Source organism: Stegodyphus dumicola, chromosome 11 (assembly GCF_044657685.1).
Source record: "Stegodyphus dumicola isolate Sdum_Otavi_A_Nest chromosome 11, ASM4465768v1".
NCBI classification, from domain to species: Eukaryota; Metazoa; Arthropoda; class Arachnida; order Araneae; family Eresidae; genus Stegodyphus; species Stegodyphus dumicola.
The window spans coordinates 123,226,150-123,242,693 of NC_140778.1; the positions used below are offsets into that span (position 1 = coordinate 123,226,150).

The following is a 16,544-nucleotide window of genomic DNA, read 5'->3' on the forward strand; positions in this document are numbered from 1 at the left end:
GTAGAAAAGCAAAACTAAATTTTTACATTAGGTGCACTTCAATTTTATACAATCATATATATAAATATTACTCACTTTTGGTTCAGCCTTGCGCATAATATCCTTATAATCTTTTTTAGTAATGAGACCACCAGCGTAAAATGGTTCTATAACACCTTTCACTTCAGCTATTATTTCCCCTTTTAAATCTTTATTGTAGCACTAAGAAATATTCAAACACATATTAGTTTATCCCAAATAAAATGCATATGGCAAATTTACATGACAAATGTTTTTCACGATAACTCAAAATGTGTAATAAAAAAATATACTATTTTATCATATATTCCATATATACACTCATGTCCATAAATTAAGGATAATTCGGAGTCACATGAAAATCGAACTCTAAAATAAATATATCACCTGTAAAATCACTACACACATCTTCAAGAATCATATGCAAATTTCAGGAAGTAACCAGATGATACCGATGGTACGTCACAATGACGAGAGTGTAAGAGAGTGATATATAAGGAATACAGGCAAAGAAGTAAAATTGTATGCAGGCGCTTTATAAGCATTTCAGTGCAATAACCGAATAGCTATGACACAAAGGACACATTTGGATGATTTTTTACGTGGTAGAATTATCGACAGTCTGGAATGTGGGCATACCCAACTGGAAGTATCAGACGAACTTGGAATTGCCCAGAGTGTCATCTCCAGGCTTTGGCGATGATTCCAAGATGATGATAATGTGAGTAGACGTTACAGCACAGGTCGCCCCAGAGTTACAACACTGAATGAGGACCAGTATTTGGCAGTTACTGCCATAAGAAACAGGCGGAGCACAGCCTCAGACCTGTCTCGTTAGCTCTCTTCAGCCACTGGTACGACAATTTCAAGGCAGACCGTGTACAGACACTTAGGGCAAATTGGTCTATATGCTCGTAGACCTGTCAGATGCGTTCCACTTACTGCAACTCACTGTCACCTGCGGTTAGCCTGGGGTAGAGAGCATGCACTGTGGACACCGCAACAGTGGGCTTGTGTGATGTTTCCCGACGAGTCCAGGTCTAGCTTGCAGTCTGATTCTCGACGGACTTTCATATGGAGAGCTCCAGGTACCTGTTACCACCAAGAAAACATCATTGAACGACACCGTTACGGATGTGCAGGAGTGCTCGTTTGGGGTGGAATTATTCCGAGTTCCAGAACTGACCTGCATGTTCAAATTGGAACCATGACAAGCCAAATCTATCGGAACCTCATTCTGGAACAACATGTCCACTTTTTCGGGGCGCCATGGGCGCACAATTTGTGTTCATGGATGACAACGCCCGTGCTCACCGTGCAAACATCGTAAGCGAATGCCTTCAATCGGAGGATATCACCCGTATGGACTGGCCAGCATTCTCACCGGACTTGAATCCAGTAGAGCATGTGTGGGACATACTTGGCCGACGATTTGCAGCCCGTCAACCTCCTCCTACATGTCTACCGGAACTTTGGAGAGCATTGCTTTTTGAGTGGTGTAATATCCCCCAAGATCAGATCGATAAATTTGATACTCAGCATGCCTAGGCATTGTACGGACTGTATTGCATCGTCTGGAAGACATACAATGTATTAACAATCCTACCAACCATATAATATTGGTTTTTTGTAAATAGATTTTTTTTTTTTTGTAATTTGCTCCAGGGAGAAAAAATCGCTAATTTTTTTAATAATATCAAACATATAGCATCTTTTTTTGCTCTTTACCTTTTGTTTAATAAAGAAGCTTTACAAATAAGTCAAATTTGTTTTGCTTCTAACTTTTCCTCTGCCTGATTTTGCATTATTCTTAATTTATGGACATGAGTGTATATATACATGATATTAGTAACTTTTTTCAGCAATTACAGTAATTCTGAGAATTTTATAATTATCAACAGGGTATATTAGAATTTTTTTTCAAATTACTTATTTTAATTAAAATTTGCATACAAATATTAGATTGGAGAGAACAAAAGACCTATATGATACTTTAAACTTATTTTAATGGACAATCCTTGCTAGTTAGCAAATGCCATGTACAACAGTTGATGGAGTGAAATATAGGAAACTTAATTTATCAGAGGTATTTTAAAATCTGAATTTGCTTAATAGCAATAACAAAGTTAACAGTATCATCTAATATCTTTGCAACTAAGATTTTAGAACTTTTCTGAGAAAATTCCTAGATTTTCAGGATTAATACACGATATTATAAATTAAAGCAGTCTGCATGCTTTACCTTGATTAGTGATGAATGGCTGATAATCTAATTATGAAAGTTAAACACCTGAAAAATCTGAACATATAACCTACACATATTGCAGTGAATTATGAAAGTGCAACAATGTATTAAAAAATCTGGTTGCTGAAGATCATGTTACTTTATTTGCTGAAGATCATGTTATTTTATTTTACTGACAAAGTTCATTTGTATTTAATTGATTTCATTTAAAAAATAAATTAAATATTTTTTCTTTTATAATTGTTACTTTAATGCACTTTATATAGTATACGAAACTTTTTTTATATTATATTACTACATAAGGCTGCCAAAAAAAAATGTAGATGAAAAAAGGCAATTGATGGAAAATGATCAAGAATTACTAACATGATTCCTTCATTCTTAAAAAAAAAAAAAAAAAAAAAAAAAAAAATCAGAGTAATTAATGTTGCATAGAAATTCCTGATTACTTCAACAACATAATAACAATAATGGCTCCAAAAATTTTCTAATGTCCTACAAAAATTAAATTGTCATTTTAATCTTACTTTTCTTCTTTTCTTTAAGGAGACTAAAATTAAGGAGCAAATTTCAGAAGTATTTATCATCTTTTCTTTTTAACTTCAGAGATAATTACTATAATAAAAAAATACTGTTAACTACCCTTAATCACTGCATATTCTTAACAAACAAATGACTAAGAGTTAAATTTTCAAATTTGTCAATAATATCAGAAAACAAAAACAGCAAAAGCATATGCCATTTGAAATATGAGACTCCTTGTAATTAAAACTTTTACAATTTTATAAATATATCTTTCCTTGAATCGGAAGCTATTATACAAGAATGGATGAATAATTAAAACTTTTACAATTCTATAAATATATCTTTCCTTGAATCGGAAGCTATTATACAAGAATGGATGAATACATTTCAGTGGAACAGCAAATTATTGTAAAATATACTTCACCCTACCTTTGAAAAAATTTCAGTCAAAGAAACTATTTTTATTAACAGCTTACACTAAAACATTTTGAAAATGCTTCTTGAAAAACATAAAAGTATTAAAAAAATTGCAAATAAGAAATAAAAATATTCAATAAATTCAATATTTAATCATCTTAACTATTAGGAAGTTAGAACAAACTTTGAATTATACCTCTTTTGGATCTTTAGAATGATTCTTTGAAGTTGCAGAATGTGAATTACATTTTGTACTATTACTCTTTTGCACAGGGTTCTCCTTATTAAAGTCTCTTTCTTTAAGGTCTGAAATATGATCAATTCCATTAATAGAAATTTTTTTCTGATGCAGATTTGTTGACTTTTGTAGAATTTTTGCTTTTTGTACCTCTTTGCTTTTGTGCAAATAGGTATTTGTATTTTTATGGTTGTCTGCAGTTACAGTGTGTCGATCTACTTCTTCAATTTGTGCATCATTTTCTATGCACCTTCTCTTACCTCTTTCAGAATCAAATGATGCCCTTATTCTTTCATCTGAGGAAATATTTTTTGACTTATCTTTTACATAAGAAATATCACTTTCACAATCATTTCTGGTTTTTGATGAGCTATTTGCATCACAATTGAGAGTACTAGATATTTCCGTGAACTTGCGTTTATTACTTTGAATGTTTTTCTGAATGTGTTTATCTTTATTTTTAGATTCACTTGTATAATTTTTAACACTATTTTCTGATTTCTTTATACATTTCTCACTAACTTTATTATTATTTCCCTCTTTTTGTTTGCTATTGGAGGATTCAACTTTGCCTTTTTTAGGAAAAGATATACTAGATGAATTATCCATTAATTTTCTCTTCCTCACAACTTCAGACAGAAATCCACCATCTGTTGAAACATTCCCATTTTCTTCAGAATGTTTTAATGTCGTTCTACTTTGATCATTTATTTCAGTGCATTTTTTCTTGTCATTACACAGATGATCTCTCTCAATATTAACATCTATTTCAGAATGTTTTAATGGAGTTTCACTTTTATTACTCGCTTCAGTACATTTATTCTCTTTGTCAGATGGAGGTTCCCTTTTAATATTTATATCTACTTGAGCTAGGGAAAGGCAGCCATCACTACCTGGTATCAGTCCACCTTCTTCCAAATTCTTTGAGGAAAATCTTTTCTTCCTCTTTGGCTTAATAAGTACACCAATGCATTCTACTTCTCCATCATCAGATACAATTATGTCCCCATCATCAGAAAAAACTTCCCTTTTAATGTTCGCATTTAACTGAAATTGAGAAAGAGGTCTATTACTTGTTAAAGCAAATCCATCCGCACCAGTAGTTTTTAATGAAGTTTCATTACTACTACTGCTAGTTTGATGTACACCAATACACTCTATATCATCATCATCTAAAACTTCCTTTTTAATACTAACATTACAATTAATCACAGATGATAGCACAGTACAATCCTCATCAGGTATCTCTCTTTTTATTTGCAGTGCAGTATGATTAGGGAGTTTAAAAGCTTTTAAGTCATTCATGTCCTCTGCATTTTCAATCAAAAAACCACTTCCTACATATGTTGTCTTCACAGATGTTACATTACATTGCTTAACTGCATCTTTTGCAGAAGTCTGTATTATATTGTCACTAATATTTATTGCTTGAGTAGGGGGAAGACCGTCATCATCAAGAATTTCCTGTTTTATATTAGCATTAAATACACATGTTACATTTTGCTTTGCTTGTGAAACAACATCACCTCTTCGTGAAGTATCAAGTTTACTTCCATTATCAATAATAGAATTAACAGGTGTATTACTATTTCCATGCTGAAGATAGTTAAGCTTAGAATGGATACTTTGATTAGATTTTTTGGAGGTCTCAGATGATAATTCAGAATTTATATTTTGGGTTGAAGGGAAGATTTCATCATCAGACAAATCTTCTTGCTTTATATCAGCAACAAAATATGAAGTGCCTTTTAAGTTCTTTTTCTTTTGAAAGGCATTAGAAGAAAGAGGCTGAGTATAATTATTTGAAAGATCATTCTGTGTATCATTTGACCAAGCTGAAACTTTAGCTTGTTTTTCGGTCAAAAACAATTTTTTATTTTCCTTTTGTGAGGAAGATTTTTTATTTTTATACTTCGTAGAATTCTCTTGCAATGCATTTGGGGATTCATGTACATTCAAATCTGTTTTTGAAACATTATTATAATTTTTAGTTCCTGATTTAGGCACTTTTGAGTTTGTATCATTATTTTGAGAAGATTTTTTACTTGTAGTTTTCTTTGATTTATCATGCTGCTTAGTTTTATGCGTATCATGTGAAGAACTCTTTGAATCACATTTGTTACCATTTTGAATAGTATCCTTCACAAACAGCTTTACACTTTTATCTAAAATTTTATTTTTTGTGCACTGTTTCAAGCTTTCTTTGTGCTCAATCACTTTAGGCACATGACTATTTTTAAGTAAAGAGGCTTCATTTGTATCATTACTTTTATCATTTTCCAAATGTTTTCTGGATTTATCTTTCAAATTTAATGTAGAAAGAGAATCTTCAGTTTGCATATTTGATGCCTGATGCACATTTATTTGAGCTTCGAGAGTACAGTTGCCTGATGATACCTGTTCCTTATTGGAATTTCTTTTTACTTCATTCATATTTTTATCACATGAAGTATTTTCATTTAAATTTTCAATCTCATTTGAAAATACCTTTTTATTATTAAAGTTTTGCATTTCAGTGATAGAATCTTCAGCAGCATCTGAATGTTCAATCCTTTGAGTGGCTGGAAGTTCCTGATTTCCATCTGAGAATGAACTTAATGTTTCATTCATATGATTTTCAAGTTCAGGTAACAAAAATCCCAATCTTTTCCTATTATTTAAACCCATATTATTATTTTCTACATCAGATCTTTTGAGGAAAAAATCTTCCATTTGTGATGTATTCACACTGTTGCTGCCACACTGATTGATACCATCATTCAATTCCTTATGCTCACAGACTGAATTTTTAGACTGCTGACTCTGCAAATTGCTTTGATTTAAAACAGTTTGCTGTTTTTCTACAACCTGATAAAAAGAAAATGTATTCTTTTTAGCTGGTTTTGGAACAATGTTAGTTTTTGCAGGTACTGATAATATAACCTGAGGCAAATGTTTGTGCACTCCAACTTTTGCTAAAGGTTGTTTTTTATTTTTTGACAAAGCCAAGAGTTCATTAATTTTATCTGGTGTTAATTCTTCATTCTCAGTTCCAGATCCTGTTTTATGAGGAGGATTTTCTGTACCTAATTTATCAAGTTTGGAGTTTTGCTTTTGTAATTCAGCAGTATTAGACACCTCCACACTAAATGACTGACATCCTTCACTAGATTTATGATTAGGTTCCTCTGCTAATTCATCTGACTCAGAAGTATTAGGAACAGAAGAATTAGTCAAATGATGTTTTGATAAAATTTGAGCTACCTTGGAGATATTTAACAATGAATCATTCCCATTTTGAGTAGCAGGTAATATACATTCAGAATCAGTAGTAATACCCTTATCTGCAACATTAATAGCAGAATTAATGTTAGTATCTTTATCTAATTCACATCTACCTTGATTCGCAAAATTTTGAGTACAATCTAAATTGTTAGAGTCTTCAGAGGAAAAATGAATACTGTTTGAATTTGTATTTGATTCATTTATTAGTGCTCTTTTATCTACTTCCAAGGGTTGGGTAAAAGGAAGAATTTGAGTAGCAGGCAAATCTGCTTCACCAATGTCATCAAAAGCATTCAAAAACTCAATCCTTGCATCACTTTTAGAATTAGACACAGTAAATGCCTGTTGAGACTTATTTTTATCATTTTGATTACTTTTATCATCAGACGATGCAATCATCTGTGTATTAGGAAGTACATCGGAATTAAATAGCTGTGTTGCAGGAATTTCATTTTCATCACATGACTGATTACCACTATCTCCAGTTTTAGAATTTAAACTAGCTGAAAGTATATAATTGTTAGATGAATATTTGTTCTGAATAGGATTCTGGTATTCTTTATTAATAAAATTTCTAGTGCTTCTTAACAATTTATTAGCTGAAAGTTTTCCTATTTGTGGCAGTTTCTTGTCATTAACTATTTTCGTACCAAGAATGTTTTCTCTTACGGTCAATTTAGGAGCTTGATCACTATTCATTTTATTCAAAGATTTGATACAACTGCCATTCTTTAATTTATCGGATTTAAATTTATTATTATCATTGATAGATTCTTCCAATTGAGTTGCAGGTAATCCTTTAACAGTAGGAAAGATTTGAGTTGCAGGTAATTCTGCATCTTGGTTATCATCTGACATTATTGGAGATTCACTGGATTCAGGATCGTGTTCTTCGTTCACAGCTTGTACAACAGACTGAGTAGGAGATAGATCACAATCAGGAAACTGTAAAGTCGAAGGTAATAATCTGTTTTTATCAAACAAAGATTTATATGGACCTTTTTCAGGAATATCAGAGTCGTAATGACTATTAACATTAATGGAAGGTACATGTGAAGCAATTTCTTTATTTTCTATCAGTGTAGTAGGAAGTACTTGATTCTTAAAGTGCGACTTAATGCATAAATCTTGTAAAGTGATATTAGGTCTAGGCACATCAGATATACAATTATCAATAGGCTGTGTAGGAGGGCACTCTACATTAATATCATATATGTTTTCCACATAGTCTGGACTATTTTCAAAGTCTGAAATTGTATGTTCTAAAGAGTTTTTTCCCAAATCATATGTAACTTTGTGAACATTTCTTAAGTTAAGTTTTTTATTGGGCAATACCTTTTCCTTGATATTTTTTTCATTTTGGTACGTTTTTCTAGAAACACAATTTGGATTTCTAAAAACATCATTGCCAGAAGAAAAAAGATCTGTTTCATCATCTGATGGAAGAGGCTCTTTTTTTATAACTTTGTGTTTCTTTTCAATACTGGAAGCAGTGCTCTTGTTATTTTGATGTAAAGCAGAAATACTTTCTTTTGTAATAGATGACAGTGAATTCTGACTCACTTCAGGGATTTCAAGTAAACTGAGTGATGCTTCAAATTCAGAATCATCACTAAAATTTAAAGAACAGTCTTGGGATACGATATTTTCATCTGAAACATTAGTAATTGATCTATTAAGTAACTTTAATTTTCCACCATCATTATTTGGTTTTTCACTGTAGTTAGGTCCACTTTCATTGTCAGTTTCATCATCAGATCCTATATCTGTTTTAATAGGTTGGTTAGATGATATTTTATCGCTAGCACCAGAAGAATTATTTGAAAACTGACTGTCATTGTCCCAAACATCCATGTTAGTTTCATCATCAGATAGTATTTCCTTTTTAACAGAAGTTAGAGGTGAAATAACATTTTCATTATTAACAAGATTGGTTTCAGCAGATGTTGCAAAGGAATGACAATTAACATCTGATGCATACCGAACAGAACTATTTTTAGAAATACTGGTATTAGTTGAGGTATTTCTTTCAATGTAAATTTTATTGGAAGTACACTTATTTTTAAATAGATTTTTATTATCTTCATGCTTTGGAGAATAGCTCGATACAGGCAAAGAATCTGATACATTACAATGAGAAGCTCCTGAAGAAAAAGAACTCAAAGAAACATTATTGCTATTGTTTTCAGATTTAATTTTTTTGTTCATTACGTTAGATGTTTGAGAGATATCTTTTTTGAGACTTTTATCACCACTACATAATGAGCTTGACTTTGTAGCATCTCCTGAATGCTTTATTTTATGATGAAGTGAATCACTGGATTTAATCTTAAGAGAAGAATTTGTTTTTGTTTGAGATTCTTTTTTCAAACACGAAACAGATTTAAGTGGAATGGAACAACTTGACTTAGAATTAGATTCAGAATTTGGGAACGATGATTTATTTTTAGATTTACTACATTTATTGTCAGATATAACACCATTTTTAATTAGTGCTTTGCTCATAGGAGTCCTAGAAATAACATTTCCATCACTTTTGAGATTCCGAGAATTTGCTTTGTCCTTTGCTTGATCTTTTTTTAGTATTAATGAGCCATCTGTTTTTATTATTATATTGTCAGACTTTGAATGAAGTAGTGTTTGGCCAGCCATTATGCTATCTAAAATATTTACAGGTGCCGGAAATGATCCTGGTTCTTCTTGTCTGTCAATGTACAGAAAGAAACAAAACATGAATACTATGCATTAAATGATAAATCTATCACATAAAATATGAATAAGAATTAACACTTTCATTGAAGATCAAACACAGGTGCACGAAGCAGTGTTATTGTCTAACAGCTGTTTATCTGTCAACATGTGGTGAAGTGCAAGTTAACACTTCATTTTCACATTTCAGACTTTCTGGCAAATTTTCATATACTTACCCCAGCAGGGTGTTACTTGATCGATAGCAAATTTTGAAAGGAAAGCAAAAATGACGAAAAAAACAAAGACAACATTATATTCTTGTAAATAAAGTAAAATTTCAAGTTGAAGTAAATAATATATTTAAAACCCAAGTAAAAATTAAATTGCACAAAGTAAATTAATCAAGCATAAGTAGCAAAACCATAAGTTCAAAATTTCCCTCCAACACTTTCAAATTTCTTTTAAAAAAACATTTCATGCGTATCTGCAGCCTTTGACAAAAACAATTTTCCCAATGACATTAATAAATTGCAAACTCACTTGGCTAAATGTATATCATAGATGGAGACTGCACTGAAAAACAATCTTTTTTTGCCCCTGAAAGTGTTTTTTACTATATTTATCAAAACACTCACACTAGTTTATTTTACCATTTAGCACTATAAAATATACACAAATCTATGACAATTTTTCCTTTTTGATGTTTAATAACAGCAATATATATCTGTCATGTTTAATATTATACAAGATAATAATAATAGAGATACAGAAAGACAAATGATTTCTCTCAGAACACAGAATGTTCAATAAATGGATTATAATACTATAATGTATACTCCATTTCACTTTCTTATTATTAGCAACAGATGCCCCAACTAGTTTACTTCATTGTAAATATACATTATCTAAGATAGATAATATACATTTGACTATATGTGGTTCATTCATATGCAAATTCGACGCCTCTAAAATTTATACAGTTCAAAGATTAGTTTGGTTTATTGACATTATAGCAAAGCACACTAGGGCTATCTGCCTAAGGGAAGGGATGCCTTCATGGAGGACACATGGGAACACATGGTAAAACCAAGAAAACACCCATGCATCCTGCCCGTTCGCGGGATTCGAACCTCAGTCCGAACTACCAGTGTTCAGCGACTTAACCGCTCGGTTGCTGGTGGGCTATAGTTCAAAGATAAACTATTTTCTAAATACATTAGTTAAAACAAGTAATGTGCGATTGGAGATGTACATAAAATATATTACACTTTCGTTCATATTAATAATACTTCAAAGTACCTTTTTATACACTGCAACATAATTTACTTTTAAGGAAGATAATTTTCCTACTTAATGCACTAGGCTTTTAATATTTTTTCATAGAAATTTACAACAGAACCTAAATAATAAATAATAAATTCAGTTTTTACATATTTAATTACGCATGATGATTTAGAAATTGATAACCATGTAGATCTCAATCATCAAAAGCAATTCATGAAGAATTCAAGCCACGGTGGCAGACATAACAATTTTTATTGTTGATATCACATTTTTGATTTAAGCAGAGCCAACCTTATACAAAACCCATGACTTTACTTGAATAATAACATTGGTAACTTTCCATATTTTTTTTTAATATCGATGGAGGAAAGATATAAGCAGTGGCAGCAAACTGGCAAAACCGGCAGAAGCAATAGAAGGAATACACACTTTCCAAATGAAGGTTTAATTAAAACTGATATAGTTTTACTTCCATTTTGATTGGTATTTTTTTTTATTTTTAGTTTCAGTTCACAAAATTTAAAATTATTAACATGTGTATTATGAAAGTCATTATTAGCACAACATAAGAATCATGTGAGAAGAATTAATTTTGAAATGACACAGTTTAGAGATTATTTCAAGCAGTTTCTATTTTCAGGATGGAAAGAAGAAGTAATCAAATTCAAAAGAAGGGTCCATAAAGTTAGTACTTTATTAAACTTATTTTTTATTTACACACGCACTATTTTTCTAGTACATATTTTTATGTGAAGAAAGCTTTTTCTTAGTTTTTAACATATTCAAATAAAAAATCATATTTTTAACTGGTTTAAAATACAGCTTTTTGTATATTTGCTCATTAGAAATCAACCACTGAGAGCCATTATTCAAAGAAAATTTAAGAAGCTTTTTTTTGGCGGGGGCTAATTTAGATTTTCAGTTAATGTAATAATGTAAAAAAAGGGGGTAATGTCTCAAAACTAAGATTATACATATGTATGTAATAAAAACAATGTCAGAAGTAACTGACCAGCAGAAATTTTGATGGCATAGAAAAGGTTGATCCACAAGAAATAAGAAATTAGAGGAAAAGCCAGATTTAATATTCATTTTTTTTTTTCCCCCAGCAAACATGTTATGGCCGTAAACAAGTTGGCACATTAATTGTGCCTATTGCAGGAGGTTTACATTTTTGATAGCTTTGCAGCAAGAACGAAGCAGGAGACAGACAGAAGTACAGCTAGTCCAAAGCGTTGAAAGAAAGTGCATTATGTGGTTCTCAATGTGATTGGTTAGTTAATATTGCTGTAAAATTACTATTCACTACTTGAGTTTTAGTTCCATTTACATCACCAGAATTATGTAAGTGTCATATAACATGGATTAATCTAGAAATGACATAGTGCAGAGAGAGGTTACTATTTTTAGATTTGAGAAGGGAATTTTATGTTGTTAATTTAATCTTTTACATATTTTTTTATTTTTCTTATATATATATGAGAATAAACAGATAGACGCATACACAAACACTTTCTAATTGTGATTTAAAAAAGTAAAATTAAAGCTACCATTTTATTAATCATTTATGAATTTTATCACAATTTTTAAATAATAAAACTGAACTATGAAAAAATGTTAACATACCTACTAGTAGAAGGCCCAGCTGTATTAGTTGGTTTCACATCTTCTTCATTAAAACTAAAAGGCAGGAAAAGGTTTAAAGAAATTTGTATTTTAGATTTCAAATCATTACAAAATTTAACAGTAATGTTACACAGATGGATTAAAATAATAAAAATCATCTCTTAAAAAATGTACTACTTACTCCATTTAAATTTTTTAATAACCACCTCAGCAAACTGTTTAAAATTTCTTTTATTACTAGTTAAACTTATTTTCTTTCCCCAACTGTAGACTGTTAATATTGTAATTACTCAAAACAAGCATGTTATTTGAAGGATGACAATACTACATAACATATACTTTTTGAGTTAAAAAAAGAATAATCTAAGAAATCTATTCTAAGAAAGTTATAAATTTAAAATAATTTTCATTAAAATAAAGATTTACAGTTTAATTTAATTCCTGTATTTTAACAACATTTAGAAATTTGTGACTCAAACTTCAGTTCAAAACTGCTGTTTCACCAAATCCAATAAAAAAAATTCACTATTAGGAACTTTAGAATAGCTAAAATATATATCAGAAATGATTTCTTTATCTTAATGTAAAATAATATAAAAAAACAAATATTTCACAGAAGCTCAAATATTAATGAAATATTTGTAACTGAAAAATTATGAACACTCAAAAGCAGTCAACTTGTTTTGACAGGATTTACTCTGAGAGTAATCTATTTAATTCTAAATAAATTCTATAGAATCTATCACTATAAGTGAATAAACAGAAATATTGTTATAAAAATAAGCAAATAATTATTTAAAAAATACTATTAGAATAAAACTTGGGGATGTATATCAAAATATTGATGATAAATATGGATTTTAGGAAAAAGAAACTAATGAAAAAATTTTCAATGATCCAATTTTTAAATAAATTTCACATCATCTCATCTATATATATCTCAAGAGAAATTCCAATGAGAAAAATAGCTTATTGCAGAGGGAAAAGAACGGAAATTTCTTAAATCATGGTACAAAAACATAAATGCATCAACTACACATAAAAAGAAAAAAATAGTTTGCAGTTACTTATGTTAAAAAATAATATAAATGATTACATATGTAAATCAGGCACAAAAAATTATTTTTAAAAATAATTCTGTATTGTCCCATCTCATTCTGAGATCATTTCAATCTGAAGAAAAACAAAAACAATAACTACTTACTATAAAGAAATAATTTAACACAACTTTTCTATAGAAAACAAATTTTTGAAGCATAACTCAAGCATCATAAGTTCCTGATTTTAATAGGTTTTTTTAATATAATAATATTTACCTAAAATGGAATAGCACATGTGAATTTCAACTTATAAAGGTCAATTAAAGATTTTTATTTTTAGCACCAAGGATACTATTATTCTCAGTCCTCACTTTTTTGTCCATATCTCTTTTCAAATAAAAGTATGTGGCCAACAAATGTTATCTACACATATTATTTTTAAAGAAATAACATGGTATAAAAAAAATGTCTGGCAACACATAAACACTCTATTGGGAATTCTTAAGATAAGATGTTTAATTTTTTTTTTTTTTTTTTAAATTTTGTGGTGAATTTTATGTAGCTTAAGTGCAAAAAATTATGTTCAATAATTAAAGTTAAAAAGACCAAAAGTTGTTAATAAAAAGGGGAACAAAAAGTGCAGTCATCTTACTAAGAAAACTGGACACTGATAGGATAAACTGAGAAAAGACAGAAAAATATATAGCAACACTATCAGGAATTCTAAAAGTATGTTGCTTTTAAAAATTTTGTGATTTTACTGTTGAATTTCATATGGCATAATTGCAAAGAAAGCAATGTTAAAATAATCAAGACAAAAAAAAAGTTGTACTAGCAGGAGTGAGTCCAAGAGCAGATTGGTAAACTGTGAAAGACCACAAAATATTTGCAAACCATCTGGTGAAATGTTAAAATCCAAATCTTTTCAGATTTTTTCCCCTTAATTTTCTTCTTTTCTTTATTTAATTGGAATTTCTGCCATAATATTTTCAAAGCAAATTTTATGGTACACAATAAACACTTTATGACCTTGAAATAAACATATTGGACTTCAAAACTAAATTTGAGTAATAAATGTAAATTTAAATGTAAAATTGAATGTAAATTTCAATTATAAATTATTAAATAAAAATTATTTATAATAAGTAAATAAACAGATAAATAATTTTAAAGGATTTAAGTAAAATTAATGTACTTTTCACTGAAGTTCATCAACTGATCTCTTTCACCAAAAAGAAAATAAGAAGGTTGTCTATCGGACCATGCAGACTGTCGAGAAACAGAACTTTGTTTTACTCTAGGTATAGACAACCCAGCAGGAGGTTTACAAATTCCAAGACGATCAGCAATTCTTTGCTTTACAGATGGAACAGGAAGAGATTTTGAAGAGGAGAGAGATTTTCTTGATACCTTAAAAGAATCCAATGCACAAAATATATATAATACTATTTAAAGAATAAAATAACATTTAAATTATGAATTATTTATAAATAAAATAAAGAATAAAATACACAATGCAAATGCTACATTAAAATGTAATTTTGAGTTAAATATCAGTTTTTTAAAAGAAATGTAGAAAAATGCCCCCAAAATGAATTGAATTTCAAAGCAAATTTATTTGCATAAAATAATACCTAATAACCACACTGTATATATGTAATTAACTATAATATGCAACTGTAAGTGTCAATCTTTTTATTATATGAGTTATATCAGTACAGTATATGCCTTGGTTTCACAGTCACAGTAAGTGGTGAAATCAATGCCCAAAGAATTACTAATCAATTGTCTTTAGGTAAAATATATATAAACATAAATGAAATGCAGCGAAAAAGACACATATGCATAAGGGGGTGAGTGAGTGAGTGAGTGATTATGGCGCAAAAACCAGAGATGATTATGACGTGCCAAACAAAAGATGAGATGATTACAATTGATGACATTAAAATTCAATAAATAAAAAACAAGTAGATAAATGTACCAAATCCAAAGGATGAAGTCATATAAACACAAGTTAAAAGCACATATTAAAACTCAAGACACAGTCTTCAAAACAAATTACATTTGGTAATAAAAGCCAATCTCTTTTAAATAATAAAATAAATTAGAATTGACCTCTCTTCCGATTAAACGGTCGAGAGGTAAGTCACAGCTATTAAAATATTTCTGGCGAAGACTATTAAAACATGGACACTCAATTAAAATATGACGAACAGATAAACAAACATTACAATTAAAACAAACAGGCTCATTTTCAGCATTAAGAAGATAGTTATGAGTGACTCTAGTGTGACCAATTCTGAGGCGAGTCAAAAGAACTTCCTCCTTACGATTTCCAACAAAATCCCAATGCTCAATTCTAGGCTTGACGTTTCTCAACTTGTTGTGATGCTGAACATCCCAAAATTGCTGCCATTTTTTTCGGACCTTTCCCTTGATGACACTGCAGATATCTCTAAAAGGGATAAGGCGACTGGACAGTTCAACAGCAGATTTGGCTGCGATATCTGCAAGCTCATTTCCCTTTATTCCAGCATGTCCAGGAACCCAGCAGTACAGGACTTCATAACCTCGAATCGTTAAATTTATATGAATTTTGAGAACATCCACTACCACAGGATTCTGAGTGTTGGGAAAAGCTTCCAAGGATTTAAGAGCACTATACGAGTCTGTGTAAACTATGAACTTTTTGTGGCAGAGCTTTGAGATGTACAAAAGACCAAAATATATTGCAGTTAGTTCAGATGTTAGGACTGAGAAAGCATGGTGCAGGCATCTGCCCTCTATGTAATTTTCAAATACAAAAGCCATCCCGACATGATCATTTGACTTTGATCCATCTGTGTATATCGGATAATAACTGCTATATTTGTGCCTGTGCTCAGCAAAGAGTTGTCTGTAAACAATCTCATTAGTGCTTGCTTTCACGTGATGTTTGAAAACATCAAGAAGCTGAATCCGTGAATTTTCCCAAGGTGGGATTTCAAAGTTCTGTACTGCTTGGGGGCGCATATCAGAGAGGGAATGTTCCTCAATGATGGGGCGAAGTCTTAAAGGAAAGGTAGCAACACAAGATGGACGTGTTTCAAATAAAGTATTACACTCATTATCAAGTAAGCACAGCTTATTGGGATGTTCAGGTTGGGATAAGATATTAAAGTATTGTAAAAGGGACAATTGCTCACGCCTCAGATAA

The 16,544-nt window shown here is 30.4% G+C and overlaps 1 protein-coding gene across 3 annotated transcripts in view; it reads right to left on the reverse strand.

The window, feature by feature from the left end:
- LOC118193125 (uncharacterized) overlaps positions 1–16,544 on the reverse strand; it is a 76,670-nt gene that overhangs the window by 20,563 nt on the left and 39,563 nt on the right. For all 3 annotated transcript variants that reach the window (XR_015044133.1, XM_035364165.2, XM_035364167.2), the window contains 4 exons: positions 14,544–14,758; positions 12,309–12,362; positions 3,402–9,411; positions 76–201 (listed from right to left, as the gene is read on the reverse strand). Coding sequence is in view for 2 of the 3 variants with exons in the window: in XM_035364165.2 (XP_035220056.1) it covers positions 76–201; positions 3,402–9,411; positions 12,309–12,362; positions 14,544–14,758 (6,405 nt within the window). In the remaining variant the exon portion in view is untranslated. The remainder of the gene's footprint in view (positions 1–75; positions 202–3,401; positions 9,412–12,308; positions 12,363–14,543; positions 14,759–16,544) is intronic.